The sequence below is a fragment of the Macaca nemestrina genome, chromosome 7, assembly GCF_043159975.1.
Source record: "Macaca nemestrina isolate mMacNem1 chromosome 7, mMacNem.hap1, whole genome shotgun sequence".
NCBI classification, from domain to species: domain Eukaryota; kingdom Metazoa; phylum Chordata; class Mammalia; order Primates; family Cercopithecidae; genus Macaca; species Macaca nemestrina.
The window spans coordinates 52,660,506-52,680,205 of record NC_092131.1 but is presented as its reverse complement, the minus strand read 5'-3'; the positions used below and the strand labels follow the sequence as shown (position 1 = coordinate 52,680,205).

At 44.1% G+C, this 19,700-nt stretch overlaps 1 protein-coding gene across 1 annotated transcript in view; it reads right to left on the bottom strand.

The window, feature by feature from the left end:
* The window catches only part of LOC105473586 (autophagy related 14), a 47,801-nt gene that overhangs the window by 3,992 nt on the left and 24,109 nt on the right, over window positions 1-19,700 (bottom strand). The window contains exons 5-9 of the mRNA XM_071100136.1: window positions 15,828-16,065; window positions 11,958-12,187; window positions 10,609-10,726; window positions 8,005-8,095; window positions 7,841-7,926 (exon numbers count right to left, since the gene is read on the bottom strand). Of these exons, the coding sequence (XP_070956237.1) occupies window positions 7,841-7,926; window positions 8,005-8,095; window positions 10,609-10,726; window positions 11,958-12,187; window positions 15,828-16,065 (763 nt within the window). The remainder of the gene's footprint in view (window positions 1-7,840; window positions 7,927-8,004; window positions 8,096-10,608; window positions 10,727-11,957; window positions 12,188-15,827; window positions 16,066-19,700) is intronic.

Here is a 19,700-nt window from a genome sequence, read left to right as displayed (position 1 = left end):
ACCACAATTTTCTAGGACACATTTGTAGCACAGAATGAGGCACAACTGTTTAGAATACATTCAGAGGCAATGTTGTATATTTCTGCACCATATTTCAGGAGAAAACAATTTCTATTTCTCAAAGGTCCCTAATGACACCCTCACTGCCAAGTCCTATTACCCTTTCTTAGGCCTCATCCTCTTTGCTGGCACCTCAGCACAGGGAACTGAGTCAGCAAACCTCAGAAGTCTTTCTGCATTTCTTTTTTTACTGAGACAGAGTCTTGTTCTGTTGCCAGGCTGGAGTGTAGTGGCACAGTCTCGACTCACTGCAGCCTCCACCTCCCAGGTTTAAGCGATTCTCCTGCCTCAACCTCCTGAGTAGCTGGGATTACAGGTGTAAGCCACCACGCCCATCTAATTTTTGTAGTTTTAGTAGAGACGGGGTTTCACCATGTTGGCCAGGCTGGTCTTGAACTCCTGATCTCAAGTGATCCACCCACCTCCACCTCCCAAAGTGCTGGGATTAAAACAGGCGTGAGCCACCGTGCCCGGCCACCTTTCTGCTTCTTTTTCCCTCCCTTTCAAATGCCCCTCAGCTCTGGCTCCAGGGCAACCAGGCTGCATGTCCTCCCTGTAGGCAGCCACCCCCACCCACTGCCTTCCAGGGAACTGCCCTGCAACCAGCTACAGGGTGGGACCAAGGTGCCACTATCTCCCTGCTGCTGCCCCCAAGATAAGCCTTGGTTCATTTAAGGGTTTCACTGATAACAACTTTGGGGAACAAAAGGAGAGGTCAAAATAAATAGCAGGCAGAAATGAGAGTCTAGAGTTGTACAGCCTGACATTTCAGCCTATGGTCCCAAATTCTTCACAGCCTTCACAATGATGAACGGCTAGTACTGGCCTCCAACACACCTCACCAGGTCTGCACCTTTGACTCACTTTTTACAGAAGCAAGCAGCCCTCATTCCTCCCAGACACCTGTGCTTCCCAGCTGGGTAAAGTAGTAATAATAGCTATCATTTATGCTCCAGGGACTGTTTTTAGGGCTTTAGTGATTACATTGGAAGATATGCCATGGGGTTTCCCACTTGGTATCCAGTGAGCGATTTACATGTTCAAAGAGTCCATCAGGCCAGGCGCGGTGGCTCATGGGTGTGGTGGCTCACGCCTATAATCCCAGCACTTTGGGAGGCTGAGGCGGGTGGATCACAGGGTCAGGAGGGCGAGATCATCCTGGCTAACATGGTGAAACCCCGTCTCTACTAAAAATACAAAAAGTTAGCCGGGCGTGGTGGCGGGCGCCTGTAGTCCCAGCTACTCGGGAGGCTGAGGCAGGAGAACAGCGTGAACCCCAGAGGCGGAGCTTGCAGTGAGCTGAGGTTGCGCCACTGCACTCCAGCCTGGGCGACAGAGCGGGACTCTGTCTCAAACAAACAAACAAAACAAAAAGCCCCTCAGACTAGGGGGCTTCCAAGTTTACTAGGCCCCACCCTGCCCAGAAGTCAGTATTTTGCAAGGGTGAAGGGAGTAGAACCTCCTACTGCCCCTTGAATTGCTCTGCCAGCAAACTAATGGCCACTGCACAGTTTTTAGCTCCGAGCACTCTTTTCTGTATCCTCACATTTCTCCTTGCACTTCATTTCTTTTCTCCCCTTTTTCTTTTCCTTGGCAAACAGTTCTACTCTAAAGCCATCTTTTCAGATTCCTCTCCTAGCGCCACTCCCAAATATCGTCTGGTTACTAAACCCTCAGGTTCATCCCAGATATCTGAACCAGTCTCAAAATTTTAGCTGGCTGAGATTCCTCCTCTCCCCCATCCTGCTCTGTGTCTGAGGTCACCAGGGCTACCTGTTATTAAATAAGCCCCCTTTCCATTCTCAATTTGTCACTCTGGCCCAGGTCCTCACCTTATCACCACCACTTCCCACCTGCCTCCTCTTGCTGGAGAGCTGCCTCTCTCTCCTTCTGGCACGCACCCACTAAAAATGTTCACCATTTAAATTCTTTGCCTGGGCTCCCTCCTGTACTAAACCCAAGATGCTCTGATTCTGTTCTGTTCAGCTGTGCAGTCCAGGGGGCCTCCAAACTGACTGCCAGGCTAAGTCTCTTGGTTTCCCCAGGATCCCCCAAAGGCCCCAGTCAGCTTTTTACCACAGCTTGCTCCTCCCTTCCTCCCTCCCTTCCTTCTTTCCTTTTCTCCCTCCCTTCTTTCCCTCCTTTCTCCCTCCCTCCCTTCCTCATTCCCCTCCTTTCTTCCTCTCTCCCTCCCTTTCTTCCCCAGTCAGCTTTATCCATAGCTCGCACCATCCTCCCTCCCTCCCTTCCTTCCTTCCTTTTTACCACAGCTCCTTCCTTCCCTCTTCCCTCCAAGGCTCAGCCTGTTTTCTTCTTTGATGCTGCCTTCTCTAATCCTGGGGTCTTAGTTTTCCCAGGAGGCAGGCGGAAGGGACAGAGAGGAGGAAATGGCATTTCCTTCAGGCAGAGTTCCTGGTGGACTCCAGTTCTCTGCGTGGAGAAACTCACCTGGCATGGAGCAGGTGCTCAGCTTAGTACAATGAAAAGCGACTGAACGGAAGACTCCTCAAGGAGCCCGTATGGAACAATTTTGGTTCCAACGATCAACCTACATCTCTGAGAAGCCACAGAGCAGGAGGAGGGTCGTGGCAGAGGCCCCTGCGATGTTTCTCCACCCAATGCCTCTCTCCCACCACTTCTAGATTAGAGACACATCACCTGCCCGCCAGACCCCAAGCTAGAGACACAGCCCACATAACCAGTGAGCAAAATAATTCGTCCTATTTTGCTTAATGTCTTTAAGGAATAAAGATTATAAAATAGTTTCCTAATTTTTAGTTTAGCTGAATAATGGATATCTTTTTTTCAAGGCCCTGAACCAGGAATACTCATTTTCTCATGGTGCTGCAGGGAGGTATTCTACCAATTAAGGCAACAAAAGGATCTTTCTGGCTTTGTAAAAGTCACTTTTACAATATATCCTATTTCAAATATGTGGGAGTATGTGCATTTATGGATACAGAGACTGCACAAAGGATAAGCAATGGGCAAAATATTAATAGAATCTGGGTAAGGGTATATGTGTCTGTACTATTTTTATTTTTATTAATTTTTTTTTTAAATTTGAGACGGAGTCTCACTCTGTTTCCCAGGCCAGAGTGTAGTGGCATGATCTCAGCTCACTGAAACCTCCGCCTCCTGGGTTCAAGCGATTTTCCTGCCTCAGCCTCCCAAGTAACTGGAATGACAGGCACCCGCCACCACGCCCGGATAATTTTAGTACTTTTAGTAGAGATGCAGTTTCCCATGTTGGCCAGGCTGGTCTCAAACTCCTGACCTCAAGTGATCCACCCACCTCAGCCTCCCAAAGTGCTGGGATTACAGGCATGAGCCACCATGCCTGGCCCTATTTTTATTTTTTTGTAATTTTTCTGTAAGTTTAAATTTGTTTCCCAAAAAAAAAAAAAAATTATCTTTTCAGAATAGAATCCTCGGTTCTGCCAGTCTGAGTAGAAACAGGAAATCCCACCCAGGTTCCATGAACAATCTTCTTTACACTTTGATTCTGATGAAGCAGGTGGGAAAAGGGGACTTTTGAAGTTCTACTTCCTGTCCTCTGGCCATAAACTCAGATGTGACTCACAGCCTAATTGTGTGTGCAATTCTAAATGGAAAACCTGACTCAAGAGTAGGCCTACAGAAAACCTCAGATCCGCTTCAAAAATTCACCTCCAGTATGCGTGCCTTTTCCCCCCCAACGACCAGCAACACTGGATTCACTGCTCCTTCCTATTTTTGTCAAACTGATGGTTGCAAATGGAAACTTGTTTTGAATTGCATTTAAAATTTTTTATTAATTTTTTTTTAAGAGATGGGGGTCTCACTGTGTTGCCCAGGCTGAAGTACAGTGGCTGTTCACAAAAGTGATCACAGTTCACTGTAGCCTCCAACTCCTGAGCTCAAGTGATCCTCCTGCCTTAGCCTCCCAAGTAGCTGGGACTATAGGCACGTATCACTGTGCCTGGCTGCATTTTTTTTTTTTTGTTCTTCTTGATTGAGCCTAAATATTTTTTTCCTTTGAATACTGACTACCTTCATCTTTTGTGTGAGCTGCATGTTTTAATCTTTTGTCTATTTCTCTAATAGGTTGTTGGTCTTTCCTGTGCTGATTTGAAAGACTTAAGTTGTTTAGATTTTAATCTGTTGTCTGTTATAGAGGTTGCGAAACCTATCTATGACGTCTTTTAACTTTGCTTATGGCAGCTTTCACTAGACACACTCAGAGTTTTGACACAGGAAGATGTCTAACTCCTTTCCTTTATGGTTTTTGGGTTTTGTGGCTTACTTGGGAATTCTCTCACCATCCTATCATTATAAAACACGGTCCTTTGGCTTATTTTATAGATTTTTTTAAAAATAAGGTTGTTCATATCATCTGGATTTTATTTTTATATATAGAATGTGGTATGAACTCAACTTTCCCCCCATATGAATACCCAACTGGCCCAACACTATTGAAACATTATCTGATTCAACGCCTCCTCTATCATAAGATTATATTTCCACATATATAAGAGTCTGTTTCGGGACTATTCTCTTCCTCTAATCACTCCACCTATTTGCATGCTAACAGCATTCTGTTTTAATTACCTTTATGCTACGTTTTAAATGGACCAACTCCATCCCTCATTAGTTTTTAAAACTTCCTTGCAGACTATACTTCTAGTTGAACTTTAGAATCAGCTTGTCAAAGCTCCATGAAATACGATCAGTCTTCCTTTTGAGAAGTAGCCCTTTTGCAACACTGAGCCTTCTCATCCTGGAAAATCGTAACCTGTGGCTTTCTTTCAGCTCCACTCCTCATATAGTGTGTAGCAGCCACTCAAAAAATACATGTGGAATAAAAATAAGCTTCATAATTTTTATAATCATTTTACATATATTTTATTAAGATCACTGCTATAGAATTTACAGTTTTTGCTGCTACAATAAAAGGAATACTTTTTCCATTAAATTTCCAAACTGGTTGCTGTTGGCACACAAGAAAGCAACTGTTTTTTGTATGTTTATCTTTTTCTTTTTGAAGAGACAGGGTTTCATTCTGTCATCCAGGTTGGAGTACAGTGGTACAAGCCTGGAACTCTTCAACTCAGGTGATCCTCCCACCTCAGCCTCCAGAGTAGCTGGGACTACAGGCATGCATTACTGTGCCTGGCTAAATTTTTTTTTTTTTACTTTTTGTAGAGATGGAGTCTCACTATGTTGCCCAGGCTGGTCTTGAACTCCTGGGCTCAAGTGATCCTCCCACTTCAGCCTCCCAAGTAGCTGGGATTATAGGTGTGAGCCACCCCGCCTGGTTTGAACTATCACTTCAAATAGTTTCTTAGTTCTCTTGGGAATCCAGTTCAATAATTATACCATCTACAATAATCCCAACTTAGTTTCTTTCTTTCCAATATAAATACACCTCACTTCTTTTTAAAAATGCTTTGCCTTGGCAAGGCCTCCAGAGCTGTTAACACAGCACTGACAGTAGGCATCCTTGATTTTTTCCTATGTAATCTATTACATAAATTACATCAATATCTATGTAAATGTGCCATTAAGTATAACTTTCCTTGTAGGTTTGTGATAGATATCCACTAGTAATAATCTACTTTTAACTTGCTAGTAATTTTTCCCCCTAATTATTAATGGGAGCTGCATTTTATTTAATTCTCTTCAGCATCTATCAGCTCGATTTTATGGTTTTTCTTCTTTAATCTGTCAATGTGATGAAATAATAAACACTGGTTAACTGCATGAGTATCTGTGACTGTGGAGGCAGCCAGGTGTGTGCTGAGACCCCGGCTCCACCACTTGCACTGGCTCTGTGACCATGGCCATGAGTTACTTGACCATACTAAGCTTCAGTTTCTCCTGTCTATAAAGTAGGAATAATATCCAAGGCAAGTAAAGAGGTTGGCCCTGTGTCAATAGAGTGGACCAATAAATATTAGCTCTTATTAATAAGGATAAATTTCCTAATTTGAGCCCGTTACAGGTAAGGTACAGAGAGGATGGTGAGTAAACTCACAGAAACCAACCATCAAAACTGGGATGGATTTCTAATGTTCACATTTCCATGGCTCATGAACCAATGAGGGATCAGGGGTGAGAGGTGTGAACTCCCTGTAAAATGGCACAACATTCTAAGTATATGTGCAGTTTCCTGGCGAGTTCACAGCTTTTTACAAAGGAGTCTATGTCCCAGAAATGTTAACTGTCTGAGGTGGGGAGGGGAAGGAAGCATAAGACAATGGTTAAAGGCAGATTATCACCGAAAGTTAACTGCTGCGTGGGGGAAGCCAGGCACACGCGTCAGAGGACAAGGCCTCCCCTAATGCATTGGGTTTCAGTAGATGGATGATGCAGAAGGGAATCCCAAAAGAACTTTCCCGCCATTTGCCTTGAGTTCTCTTTCAAAAGTGTAAATATATAACCATATCCCATCTCTGCAGAAATGTACGGACAGACTGCTAAGAGCAAGGAAAAAAGGGCAAACACCCAGCACGAGGGTGCCTGGATGGAATGAAAGCTAAGCCTCGTATGGTTCGTGCTTTCGTGGGCTGAGAGAATAAAAAGATGTCACAGACCAGCCCTGGCTGATATTTTTTGTTTAACTGTTTTTAAGCTAATTGATTTCAAACCAGTTCATCCCCTACACCTCTAGTACCTTTTGTCGCCAACAAATGGTGATCAGATTGACTCAGTGATAAGAAGAAAACTGTGCAGCTGGGCACGGCGGCTCAAGCCTGTAATCCCAGCACTTTGGGAGGCCGAAGCGGGTGGATCACCCAAGGTCAGGAGTTTGAGACCAGCCTGGCCAACATGGTGAAACCCTGTCTCTACTAAAAATACAAAAATTAATCAGGCATGGTGGTGCGCACTTGTAATCCCAGCTACTCGGGAGGCTGAGGCAGAAGAATCGCTTGAACCTGGGAGGTGGAGGTTGCAGTGAGCTGAGATTGCACCACTGCACTCTAGCCTGGGTGACAGGATGAAACCCCGTCTCAAAAAAAAAGAAAACTGTGAATTGTTACGATGGACAAGGAGTGAGCAGGAGCAAAAGAAAATGTGCGGGAAACAGGGCAGACACTAGGTAGGGCTAGGGAGTTCCCAGCTTTTTTATAAAGGGGTCTATGCCCAGGAAGGGCTGGAGAAGAAACAGATGCAGATCCGGCCGGGCGCGATGGCTCAAGCCTGTAATCCCAGCACTTTGGGAGGCCGAGACGGGCAGATCACGAGGTCAGGAGATCGAGACCATCCTGGCTAACACGGTGAAACCCCGTCTCTACTAAAAAATACAAAAAACTAGCCGGGTGAGGTGGCGGGTGCCTGTAGTCCCAGCTACTCCGGAGGCTGAGGCAGGAGAATGGCGTGAACCCAGGAGGCGGAGCTTGCAGTGAGCTGAGATCCGGCCACTGCACTCCAGCCTGGGCTACAGAGCGAGACTCCGTCTCAAAAAAAAAAAAAAAAAAAAAAAAAAAAAATAGATGCAGATCCAAAGACATGGCCTTCAGGGAGAGCACAAAAAGGCACCACTCCAGCAACACTTGGGTTCTTCGACTGTGCTTCAGGTATTAAAAATGATTGATATTAATTTTTTCTAAGACATGTTTACAGAAAAAAACTCATAAAAGTTCAAATATAATTACCTTTCTTTCTGTATGGGACTCCGCAATTTTTGTCCAGTTTGAGGAGTTTGGGATTAGGGAACACGACTCTACTATGCCAATATACCACTCCTCTAACAGGAGTCACAAAAACACTTAGAGAAAAGCAACAAATACCTTCTTACCTGCCTAGGTGTTCAGAGCTCGGGCTGACCAGGTACATTAGATTCCTGAGGGTATGCAGTGGTTGTAACTGATCTAAATTTACATGCTAAAAAAAAAAAAGAATTGGTTAATATTTTCAATTATTTAACGAAGTAAAAATTAGTTCACAACCTATTTTTCATACCTGAGAAAAACAAAGGTAAAGAATATTTGCATTCAGTTTCTTCACTGCTCGAGTAAATTTCTGCTTGCTTAGATTTTCGCCACAAAATTCACTGTAAAACAAATATACAATTTATAAAGTTGTATTTTTTTGAGAAAATTGTATGTTAAGATTTCCATTTACAGTACAATTAGGTATAGCACATACTCTGTGCCCTTTGACTCCTTAGTAAATTGCACTTAAGGACTTTTTAAGAAAACACCATTCCCCTCAGAGAACAATTACACTGCACCTATACACGTTACGAAGGCACATACCCTTTGCCCAAGCAATTCCACTTCAGGACATTTATTCTACACAAATATCTGCACACTAATGAAATGAAAAATGTACAAGATTATTTCTTGAAGCATCAACAGCAGACTGGTAAGATCTTGACACCTGTACAGAAAGGTAAACTATACAACTGTCATCTGCTTTATGCAGAATGGCAGTCAGAGGCTTACAACAGCCCTATGAGGCCCACAAGATTTGCACCCCATCTTCTTCTCTGCCCTCGTTATTCTATCCAGGACTTTGCAGCTGCCATTCTTTTTGCCCACAGCCTCTTTCCTTAGGGGTCCACACAGCCTGCTTACTCCCTTCCTCCCTCAGTTCCCCTATGACCACACACCTGCCCACTCAAACGCAGCAAGCCCCTCTCTCACCACATTCTCTTTCTCTTACCTTTTTTGTTTTTTAGGCAGGGTCTCACTCTGTCACCCAGGCTGGGGTGCACTGGCGTGATCACAGCTCACTGCAGCCTGTAGCCTCAATCTCCTGGGCTCAAGTGATCCTCCCACCTCAGCCTCCCGAGTAGCTGGGACTACAGGTGTGTGTCACCACACCCAGCTAATTTTTTTTTATTTTTAGTAGCAACAAGGTCTCACTATGTTTCCCAGGCTGGTCTCGAACTCCTGAGCTTAAGTGATCCTCCTGCCTCAGCCTCCCAAAGTGCTGGGATTACAGGCAGGCATGAGCCACCATACCTGGCCCTCTCATCCTGTTTTAATGTTCTCCACAGAACTTACTGCCATGTGACGTGCTGTTGATTTGTTTACTATTTATGCTGGGCCCTCCATGAAAATGTGAGCTCCAAGAGGGCAGGGATTATTTTTTTTGTCACCAATGTATCCTCCAGTGCTGGCACACAGTAGGTACTTCATAAATGTTACATAACTAAAAATTTTTAAAGCACAGTGTATAACACCACAGTATAGCATACTACCATCTGTGTTTATTTAAAGGGGAAAGATGATGGCTGGGTGCAGTGGCTCATGCCTGTAATCCCAGCACTGTGGGAGGCAGAGGAGGGCGGATCACTTGAGCCCAGGAGTTCAAGACCAGCCTGGGTAACATAGGGAGACCCTGTCTCATACAAAAAAATACAAAACAAATTAGCCAGGTGTGGTAGCGTGCGCTGTAGTCCCAGCTACTCGGGAGGCTGAGGTGCGAGGATCGCTTGGGCCTGGGGCGGGATGGAAGTTGCAGTGAGCTGAGAGAGCGCCACTGCACTCCAGCCTGGGCGACAGAGTGAGACCCTGTCTCAAGAAAAAAGAAGAAAGCAAACTTTTAGTTTTTAAAAAAAATTAAAAAGAATTTTTTTTAAGTGGGAGAAGACAGTAATAATATGTTTATATATGCTTGAAATGCAATGATAGCTGGAGGGTAGTAGGAAGGTTGTAGTGCAAACTGGGTAGACGGTATATCTTTAAATTTTTTGAATTTTATTTATTTACTTCTGAGACGGAGTCTCACTCTGACACCCAGGCTGGAGTGCAGTGGTGTGATCTCGGCTCACTGCAACCTCCAGCTCCCAGGTTCAAGGGATTCTCCTGCCTCAGCCTCCAAATTGCTGGGATTACAGGCACAGGCCACCACGCCCAGCTAGTTTTTGTATAAATGTTTTGAATTTTAAACCATGGGAGTTTTTCATTAAGAAAAAAACAACAACAAACAAAAAGAATTCAGGGCAGGGCACAGTGGCTCACCTGTAATCCCAGCACTTTGGGAGACCAAGGCAGGCGGATCACTTGAGGTCAGGAGTTCAAGAGCAGCCTGGCCAACATGGCAAAACACCCCTCACTCCTAAAAATACAAACATTAGCCAGGCGTGGTGGTGGGTGCCTGTAACCCAGCTACGCAACAGGCTGAGGTGGGAGGATTGCCTGAAACTGTGAGGGGGAGGTTGCAGTGAGCAGAGATTGTGCCACTGCACTCTGGCCTGGGCGACAGAGCGAGACTGTCTCAAAACAACAACAACAACAACAACAACAACAACAACAACAAACCAAAGAATTCAACAGCTACAATTTAACACATGAGGATCTGCAGCAAACCCTCTGAACATCCTGGTACTCCCCTTTATATTCTCTGTGACCTTCTCGAAGGCTTCATGTACAATTGTAAGATAATGAAACTAATCTGCACATAAGGCTTTTGAAATTAATCTCAATATTTCAATCTGACCTTCTTTGTCTTGATAATACTTACATTCTTATTTTTGGTTTACTGGAATAAATATGGACAAGATAGAAACCCAAAAGAGCCACGATAAAGATGACATTACCACCTTCAATTACTTGCCTGTTGCACAGCTTTTTGGGAAGATTTACATCAAGTATATGAGACAGAATGTTGACCAGCTGAGTTGCATAGCACAGCGCAGCACTGATGGTGTAGGCAGGGTTACTCTGCTCCATGTCTGCAGTAGGAAAACAACCACCACGTACAAAACCTTAATTCCAGCAAAACTACTAATGAGCCAAGAGTTTATCATTTATGATTTTATCACGATAGCACTGTTACGTTTTAGTGCTTACTCAATAGATGCTCCATGACCAGACATAGTCCCTTATTTGTATTTTTTTTTTTTTTTGCTGAGAGCAATGTAACAGGGCAAATGGGCCTAAATAGACCCAGCATAAATGAAATTAAAGTCTGACCTGCGTGAACCTGATAATGTAATGTCAAAACAATAAAGGCCCAACTTGAATGGCACCTCCCCAGAAAGGCCTCTCCTGACAACCCTACGGAAGAGTCATCCCTTCCTCTGTACCCCACCCCACCCAAGGATGCTCCCCTAGTTCCTTCCACGGCACCCACTCAGTGGACAGCACCTTGATCATTTACTTGCTTCCTACCTTTCTCCCCTGAGAAGGGCAAAGGGCCACATCTGTCTCGGTCACCTTTTTATCTCCAGCACCCGGCAATGTGCGTAACACAAAGCATGAGCTCACTAAATATTTACTGAGTGACTAAATGAACAATCTTTCTCCACCAAAGAGAAACTGCAGGGGTCTTAAAGGGTTTTTCCATCGGGGCCTTTCAATCTCCATTTAGGACTACTAAAACACGTTACAAAGTTATACTCTAAAAATACGGGTCTCAACAGGTGAAATATACTTCTTTAAATAATGTCTTCTTGCATAAACAAGGCAATATTAACCCCTAAAAGATGAGACATCTAAAAAATGTTTTCAGTCCATCAAGTGATGAATAAACAACATGTGGCTTATCCACACAATGGAATATTATTCAACCATGAAAAGGAATGAAACACTATACATATCATGCGGATGAACCTTGAAAACATTATGCTAAGTGAAAGAAGTCTGACACAAAAAGCTATATATTCTGTGATTCCATTTATATAAGTTGCCCAGAACAGGCAAATCTACAGACACAGAAAGCGATGTGTGGCTGCCAGGAGCTGAGGGGAAGGGAGAGTGGGGGAATGTGACACTTTCATGCCATGGGGTTTCTGTCTGGGATGATCAAAATGTTTTGAAACAACACAGAGGTGATGGGAACACAGTGCTGTGAATGTACTAAATGCCCCTGAATTGTTCACTTGAAAGTTATTCATTTTGTTATGTCAATTTTACCTATAACTATCTCTCTATATACATTTCAAAGGATATGCTGCTTCTCACCAGGCCCCTGGGTTGTTTTCTTCTCCTCCACCCAGCTGTAGTAGGCAGAGTAGTCCCCATTGTTAGGGAGGCTAATCCAAGGCCCTGTAATGCTGATGCTGGTGTCTCCGTTGTGGTCGTCACAGACCCATCGTCCTGAGAGGTAAGTTGTCCTCCGGGCTTCGGCGAGCTTGCTCACAGTGCTGGAGGTCATGGCACTGTCACTCTCTGAAGACACATCTGCGGGGTCTCTACAAGTAGGAAGACACATACGGATTTCGAGAGAGGGTTTTAAGGGCATGCAACAGACCTGCGAGACGTGCTAGAACATCGAAAAGCTGCCTATGAGCACGGGAATTTTACATTACATTTTTATTTTTTATGTTTAGAGATGGGTGTCACTCTGTTACCCAACAGGAAGCGCAGTGACAGAGGCAATCATAGCTCACTGCAGCCTTGACTCCTGGACTCCAGAGATCCTCCTGCCTCAGCCTCCTAAGGAGCTGGGACTACAGGTACCTACCACATCTGGCTAACTTAAAACAATTTTTTTTGTAGAGATGGGGTCTCACTTTGTTGCCCAGGCTGGTCGTGAACTCCTGGCCTCAAGCAATCCTCTGAAAGTGCTGAGATTATAATCATGAGCTACCGTGACCAGACAAAGTGCAAATATTTCAGTTGTGAGCCACCATGCCTGGCCAGGAATTTAACTGGAATATAGGTAGAAAAGAGCTTGCCATCAGAGAGGAAGATCAAACCAGCTGTATGTGAGGAAGATGGAACCATGAGGTAGGGCTGAACATATTAGGTTCTCAAACTACTTGGTCTCAACACCTCTCTACATGCTTAAAACACTTTGGAATCCCAAAGAACTTTTGTTTATATGGGTTAGATTACTGATACTTACTGAAGTAGAAATACTGAGAAAAACATAAATAATTCATTCAAAAATACCAATAAACCTATTATACATTTTTATGAAAAAAATCTTTTTCAAAACAAAAAATTAGTAAAGAGTGAAACTGTTCTACATTTTTAAAACTCCCTTTAATACTCAAGTCTTTCTGTTGTTCTTTCAAGTAAAAATAGCATCCCACAAAAACAGCAGCTAGTTCAGCATGCAGCTCAGTCTCTCAAGTGCTTTTCCTCGAGCCAGCAATGGTACTTCAGTGTGCAGCACAAGGGCCTTATGCATGCTTCCCATGCCACAGCCAGCCCCGTATTCACAGGTTCCATGTCTCGAAATAACCGAGGGTCGAAAATATTCGGGGGGGGGAAAAAAAGAAAATAAACAATAGGGCTAGGTGCGGTGAGACTCACATCTGTAATCCCAGCACTTTGGGAGGCTGAGGTGGGCAGATCACTTGAGGTCAGGAATTCGAGACCAGCCTGGCCAACAGAGTGAAACGCCATTGCTACTAAAAATACAAAAATTAGCTAGGTGTGGTGGTGGGCGCCTGTAATCCCAGCTACTCGGGAGGCTAAGGCGGGAGAATTGCTTGAACCTGGGAGGCAGAGGTTGCAGTGAGCCAAGATCATGCCACTACACTCCAGCCTGGGTGACAGAGCGAGACTCCATCTCAAAATAAAAAAAAAAACAAAAACAAAAACCAAGAACAACAAAAAATAACAACAAGCCACTATGATGGCTCATGCCTGTAATTCCAGCACTTTCGAAGGTCAAGGCAGGTGGACTGCCTGAGCCCAGGAATTCAAGGTTATAATGAGCTATGATCACACCACTGTGCTCCAGCCTGGGCAACAGAATGAGACTCCCTCTCAAAACTCCCTCTCAAATAAAAAAGCAAAAAAACCAAACCCACCATAAGAAGTCACAGCAGGTACAAACGCACTGAGGGGGAAGAACATAGTGTGCCTGGGGAACAGAGATGTTCAGTGTGGCTGGTGTGTGGGATGCACAAGGGAAGTGCCAGGAGATGGTACTGGGAAAGCAGGTAGGAAGCAGGCAGACTGGGAAGGGCCTTCTGTGCTGCACCAAATTTAGATTCTGTCCTCTCGGCCAGGGGTTCTTCATATCTTTCCTTCTGCCACAACATACGTGTAAGATAACTGCTACCGCCTGTCGCAGATAAGACTGTGGCCAGTTATGAGCTGTACTGCTATGTCTCCCTTCTCCCACAAGAAGTTGAGAGAAATGAAAACAAGAAACCTTATTAGAAGGATAACTTTAAAACCACCAATTTCTTTTAAAAAAAAATTAATGGCATATAATAATATACACTAAATAAAATATTAAAACAGCACAGAAATAGTTTTTTTTTCACGTTTTCTCTTCGTGTATTTTCTTTTTGAAAAAATGTCAGCCTTACAGAAAAGTTGCAAGAATTTTAAAGTTTCCCTGTATACACTTTGCTCAACTTCCCCAAAGTATCAATTCAGGAAAATATTACACAATAATCACAACCAGATAATTAGCACTGCTACAACACTATTAACTAATTTATAGACCTTATTCAATTCTCTCCAACTGTCCTGCTAATATCTCTTTTGGGGTTCAGGATCCAAGATCACACATTGCACTCAGCTGTTAGTCTCCTAAAAACTTTCTATTCTGCTCTATTTTGAATCTACCTTTTTATTTTTCTATTTGCCAACTCTTACTAATGACAAAATATTTAGAGCCAGAGAGCCGCTTCTCAAGCTGGAAGCAGCTGTCAGTCTTTTTGGTTTTTAGGAAGCCAACTCTGGTAACAGACTAAAGGACGGACTGGAGAGAATAATTATGAAACTAGCAACAGTCCAGTGAGTGTCAGTTTCCAGGAAAAGGTGCTGGAGAGTGAGAGCAGTCAGAAGAGACAGGAAAATCCTCAATAGAGCAGTCTGGTGGCTTGTGGTTGAATAAAATGGAAGCCTTCGGTGGTAGTTTCCAAATCTGCTGACCAGCAGCAGCATCAGGGAAGTGTAAAGATACAGAAGTATTACAAGATGGACTGGGAGGGTGGAGGGGTGCCCTCTGGAACCTCTATTTCTCAGATGAACAGCCAGATGGGGGAATCACTGTCCTGTCCATCCCACCAGAGGTTATCCATGCACTACCGCCTAAGACTAAAGTCACAGTATTCAGTGCTCGATAACAGTTAACACAATAAGCAGCAGTCACCAGGAAAAGCCTAAGTCAACATGTAGTGCCCACCATATCGGAGACCCCAAGCTCCAGATGTTTTCTTATATATTTGGTCATGATTTCTCTGTGAAAAAGGCATTTTTAAATCTCCATTTATCAGACAAGGTAATCAAGATTTTGAGGTCCAAGAACATGCCCCACAACACACAACGAATAAATGGCCCAATATCGCCCATCAGATGGTTCTTTGTTTGTTTATTTGAGACAGAGTCTCGCTCTGTCACCCAGGCTGGAGTGCAGTGGCACAATCTTAGCTCACTGCGACCTCGGCCTCCGGGTTCAGGTGATTCTCCTGCCTCAGCCTCCCAACTGGTTGGGACTACAGGCATGCGCCACCACGCCTGGCTAATTTTTGTATTTTTAGTAGAGGCAGGGTTTCACCATGTTGGCCAGGTTGGTCTCAAACTCCTGACTTGAGGTGATCCGCCTGCCTCGGCCTCCCAAAGTGCTGGGATTATAGGCATGAGCCACCACTACCAGCCATTAGATGGTTCTTAATCAAGAGTGAGTCTGCACCTCATCTAGAAGCTCCAGGAGAGTACACAAGCCTGGGCCCCACCCCTCGCCTGGCTGCCTCCCCAGCTCTGTGCAGTGCGTACTGTTTGTTGAAGCAGATAAGACTTATGTTCCATCACCAGGAAAACCAATGACCCTAGAATAAGGCCCAATAAATGAGGTAATGACATACTTTAAAAAGTATTTGGAACTTGATCTATTCCTGGAGTCAAAAGACTTGCTTAATGTACCTCACACCAGTCTTTACTTCCTCGATTGGAAAAATGACAGAGGTGAGCTCTAATATATGGGATCGTCGAAGATTTGCCAGACGCTCATAATGACTTCTTAAGTCAATGGTCTTTTTTTCTACCAGGTCACCAAGTTTGCGATTATGCCTCTGAATCTTCTCCTTTTTCTCTTGGTGCCGTTGTGCTCGACTGTAAAGCTTCTGATTCTTTTCCTTGGTTTTGAGAAGGCCTTCAGAATCTAAAATAAATAAATCACACCCAACAATTATCTTTGCAAACAGTTCCTGTGTACCGCAGAGCTCCGCCCTGCAAGCACACGTGTTTTCCCTTGCAATCTAAACTGAAAGAAAAACCTCCATAAAATCAACTAATGTTCACTAAGTGGAAATTCGGAGAGTTTCGTTCAAGTAGATATTACACATAAAGCAAAGAGAATCATGATTAAAATGACTCTGGATCTCTATTTGTAATCACCATTAGTAAAAGGAGTCACTCAACTACTATTGAGTTTAAGTTTAGCACAGGAAGGACCTAATTTTCCTACAGTGCGCACCAAAGAATAGTCGTGTTGGGCAGAAAAGAGATCTAATTCAAGTTTGAAAAACTTATTGGCTATCTGATTTCCTTACAAACTTCTTAGGTGTGCCTTGGGCTATCATCAGAGAACCCAGGTATAATCTCACAGCAGGTGGTCATCCAGTAGAGGAGAAGGGCAACAGAAACAGCCCAAGAGCTCTGCAAAGTCACAGTGGAGTGTGGCAGCCACCAGCAGGGTGGGTGGGAACATATCTGGTGAGGTATCCAGAACACACATGCCCAGCATTTTAAGCGCTGGTCACACAACCATGAGGAGACATACACTCGTCCTGTCAGACGTAGGTTCTTTCTGTGGAGTTCCTTCGGGTTCTGGATCTTACACCTGCTAGGGCTGCTGGGCTGTAGCTAAACTTCACTTGAATGACAAAAACAAGCTGTCAACTTTCAGACAGATACCTAGGAGCTGCTTAGGCAACTTAAACCCAAGTTCAAAATCAAGTTCATTATTTTTCCAGGAACATCTTTTCCAGTTTCCCTACTTCAAGATTATGTTTGACTTGTCCACTGCCTAATCAACCCCTTGATGGTCAATTCCATTCCCACTCCAAGTCTTTCTATCGAGGCCTTTCTTTTCATTCCTACTATCACAATCCTAGTTAATGCTCACCAACACTCTGCCTATCTCCAGCATGGCTCAACTCCAAGCCTTCATGCCCTCTTTCACTTGCTCAATCTTTACAAATTATAGTCAATGCTCAGTGTTTCTCCACTGCCTGTCTAACACAGAGCAAAGCCCTCAGCCTCAAGGCCTCCTCCAAATTGGTACATATCCCACAGTTCCCCTCTGCATACCCTTCGCTCTAGCTGTACTCAACTGCAACATATTTCAAATCCTTTCTGTGAGATGGAACCACCTGAATGCATGGATGGATGAATGCTGAACGAGTCATCACTCCCTAACTCTCAGGCTATGTATTTGCTCCTGTTTTCTAAATGTTCGAATTTTACTCATTCAGGGAGGCCCCCCTCCATAAACATTCCCTAGACCTTTTGCTCCTTGGCACCCTACGGTAATGTGTTAGGACTCTTCTGATGGCACATAGCTCTTGGTTCCTCACATGAGGTCCCACCGAAGCCTTGCTGTCTCCTAACTAGGGTATAAAAGGCACCTGATAAATGTCTGTGGGTCCCAATCACCCTCCCACCCTCTTTCACTGAGCACCACTGAACTTAGGTATTTGGTTGCATGTATGAGATTTCTGACAGTTTTTTATTTGAGATGGAGTTTCGCTCTTGTTGCCCAGGCTAGAGTGCAGTGGCACAATCTCGGCTTACTGCAACCTCCACCTCCCGGGTTCAAGTGATTCTCCTGACCCAGCATCCCGAGTAGCTAGGATTACAGGCACAGGCCACCACACCCAGCTGATTTCTGTATTTTTAGTAGAGATGGAGTTTGACCATGGCTGATCTCGAACTCCTGACCTCAATGTGATCTGCCCGCGTTGGCCTCCCAAAGTGTTGGGATTATAGGCGTGAGCCACTGCACCTGGCCGATTTCTTACAGTTTTGAAACAACTATCAGCCAGGTGTGGTGATGGGTGCTTGTAATCCCAGCTACTTGGGAGGCTGAGGCAAGAGAATTGCTTGAACCTGAGAGGTGAAGATTGCAGTGAGCCGAGATCGTGCCACTGCACTCCAGCCTGGGCGACAGAGCGAGACTCCATCTCAAAACAACAACAACAACAACATCTCTTTGCCATCCTGCTCAATGTGAATGTCCTAAAGGTTCAGTCTCTTGGTTCCATCACGTGCTAACTCATTTTCATTATCTTTACCGAGCTCTTTACAAGTGCTGAAATGAATCTATCCAGCCATGATCCTGAGTCATACAGGATCATGGTCAGAATTTTGGGGGAGGATCCATTTCAAATTTATTATCATGACCACTCGCAGGTGGCAGGAAATCATCAGTCACCCCATCTGCACTCAGTGCAGACTCAGCACCCAGTCATCCTCTCTCCTCACCATCTCCCCATAAACATCAAAATGTTTGGTGCTGTATAATCTACTCTTGCTTCTTTAGATAAGTAACTCTGACTACAGCACAGATCAACTCAACACTGCAATTGCATATAACCTAACTTCCCTATCTATGCCCTATCTGTATTATACCATATATCATGAAATCTTAAGTCAAAAGATTCTAGAGAAATAATTCATCAGTCTCTACAATTTATAATGTGTGCCCTTTCGTGAATACATGGCGTAATTCAACAACAAGCTCTTAAGCATGAGTCCAAGCATAGTTTCTGGAATCCATTAACACCTTTAAAATTGTTTGCAAATTTTGTAAGTCTGGTCTAGAGGGTGGGAAGGAGACTACATGTACATTCTAAAAGAGCAACAGTTCCCAACCCTGGCAGGTCATCAGAACCACGTGGAGTAGTACTACTCAAAGTGTGGCTTCTAGACCTGGGCCCATCTGTAAACTGTTACCGGTCATGAGGAGAGGAGGACAGAAATACAGAGTAAGCACATGGAAGCTATTTTCTTCAACATGGCGATCTGACATTGCCATAACATTCAAGCATGTGATCATTTTCCTAAGTCCAGGATAGATCCTAGGGTTCTCTCTCTAGATTTTAAAAGGGTCACCAGGTAACTGATGATTTGCTTGGGATGGAAACCACTGTTATAGGGTCCACTCCTTTAGATCTTTGTGTCTAATTCTTTGTGGTGGTTGTTTTTGTTTTTGGGAGTTAGGAATGTGTTACAAAGAGCTGATCAGGGCTTTTAACTTGCTCATCAGAGAAACACACATGCTCAGTAAATTCAGCAATTTCAGGAGGTTCACAGATGCCCGGTGACAAAGCCCTGAATATCACGGGAAGATGAGGAGAGGGTGAACTAATGTTAAGGAATGGGTTTTTATGTTGCTACTGAACCAGAGCCTTTGGAGAATGCATACAAGACTGGGTGGAAAGTAGGTTCTATATAGTTCTGTGCACTGTTCACTGAGCTGCCCTAATTGTCTAGTTTAGTAATCCCGTGAAACTCCACGTGAGCACTTTATTAGGACAAATGTTTTCAGCGGAGGCTTTACACCATTACATGTCACTATAAAAGACTTGCTTCTGGAAGCAATGAGTAGACAAGAAACAGAATTCACGAGGTCTGATGGTGACTCATTCTAAACTTTAAACAGTGATCTTCAGAAATTCATGGACTGCAGCTTGCTGCTGGCGCTCATTTAATGTTACATAAACACGCTCTTTGAGTCTGAAGTAAATCTGATTTTCAATGTGAAAATAAAATATAAAAACTGTTTTTGCCCGG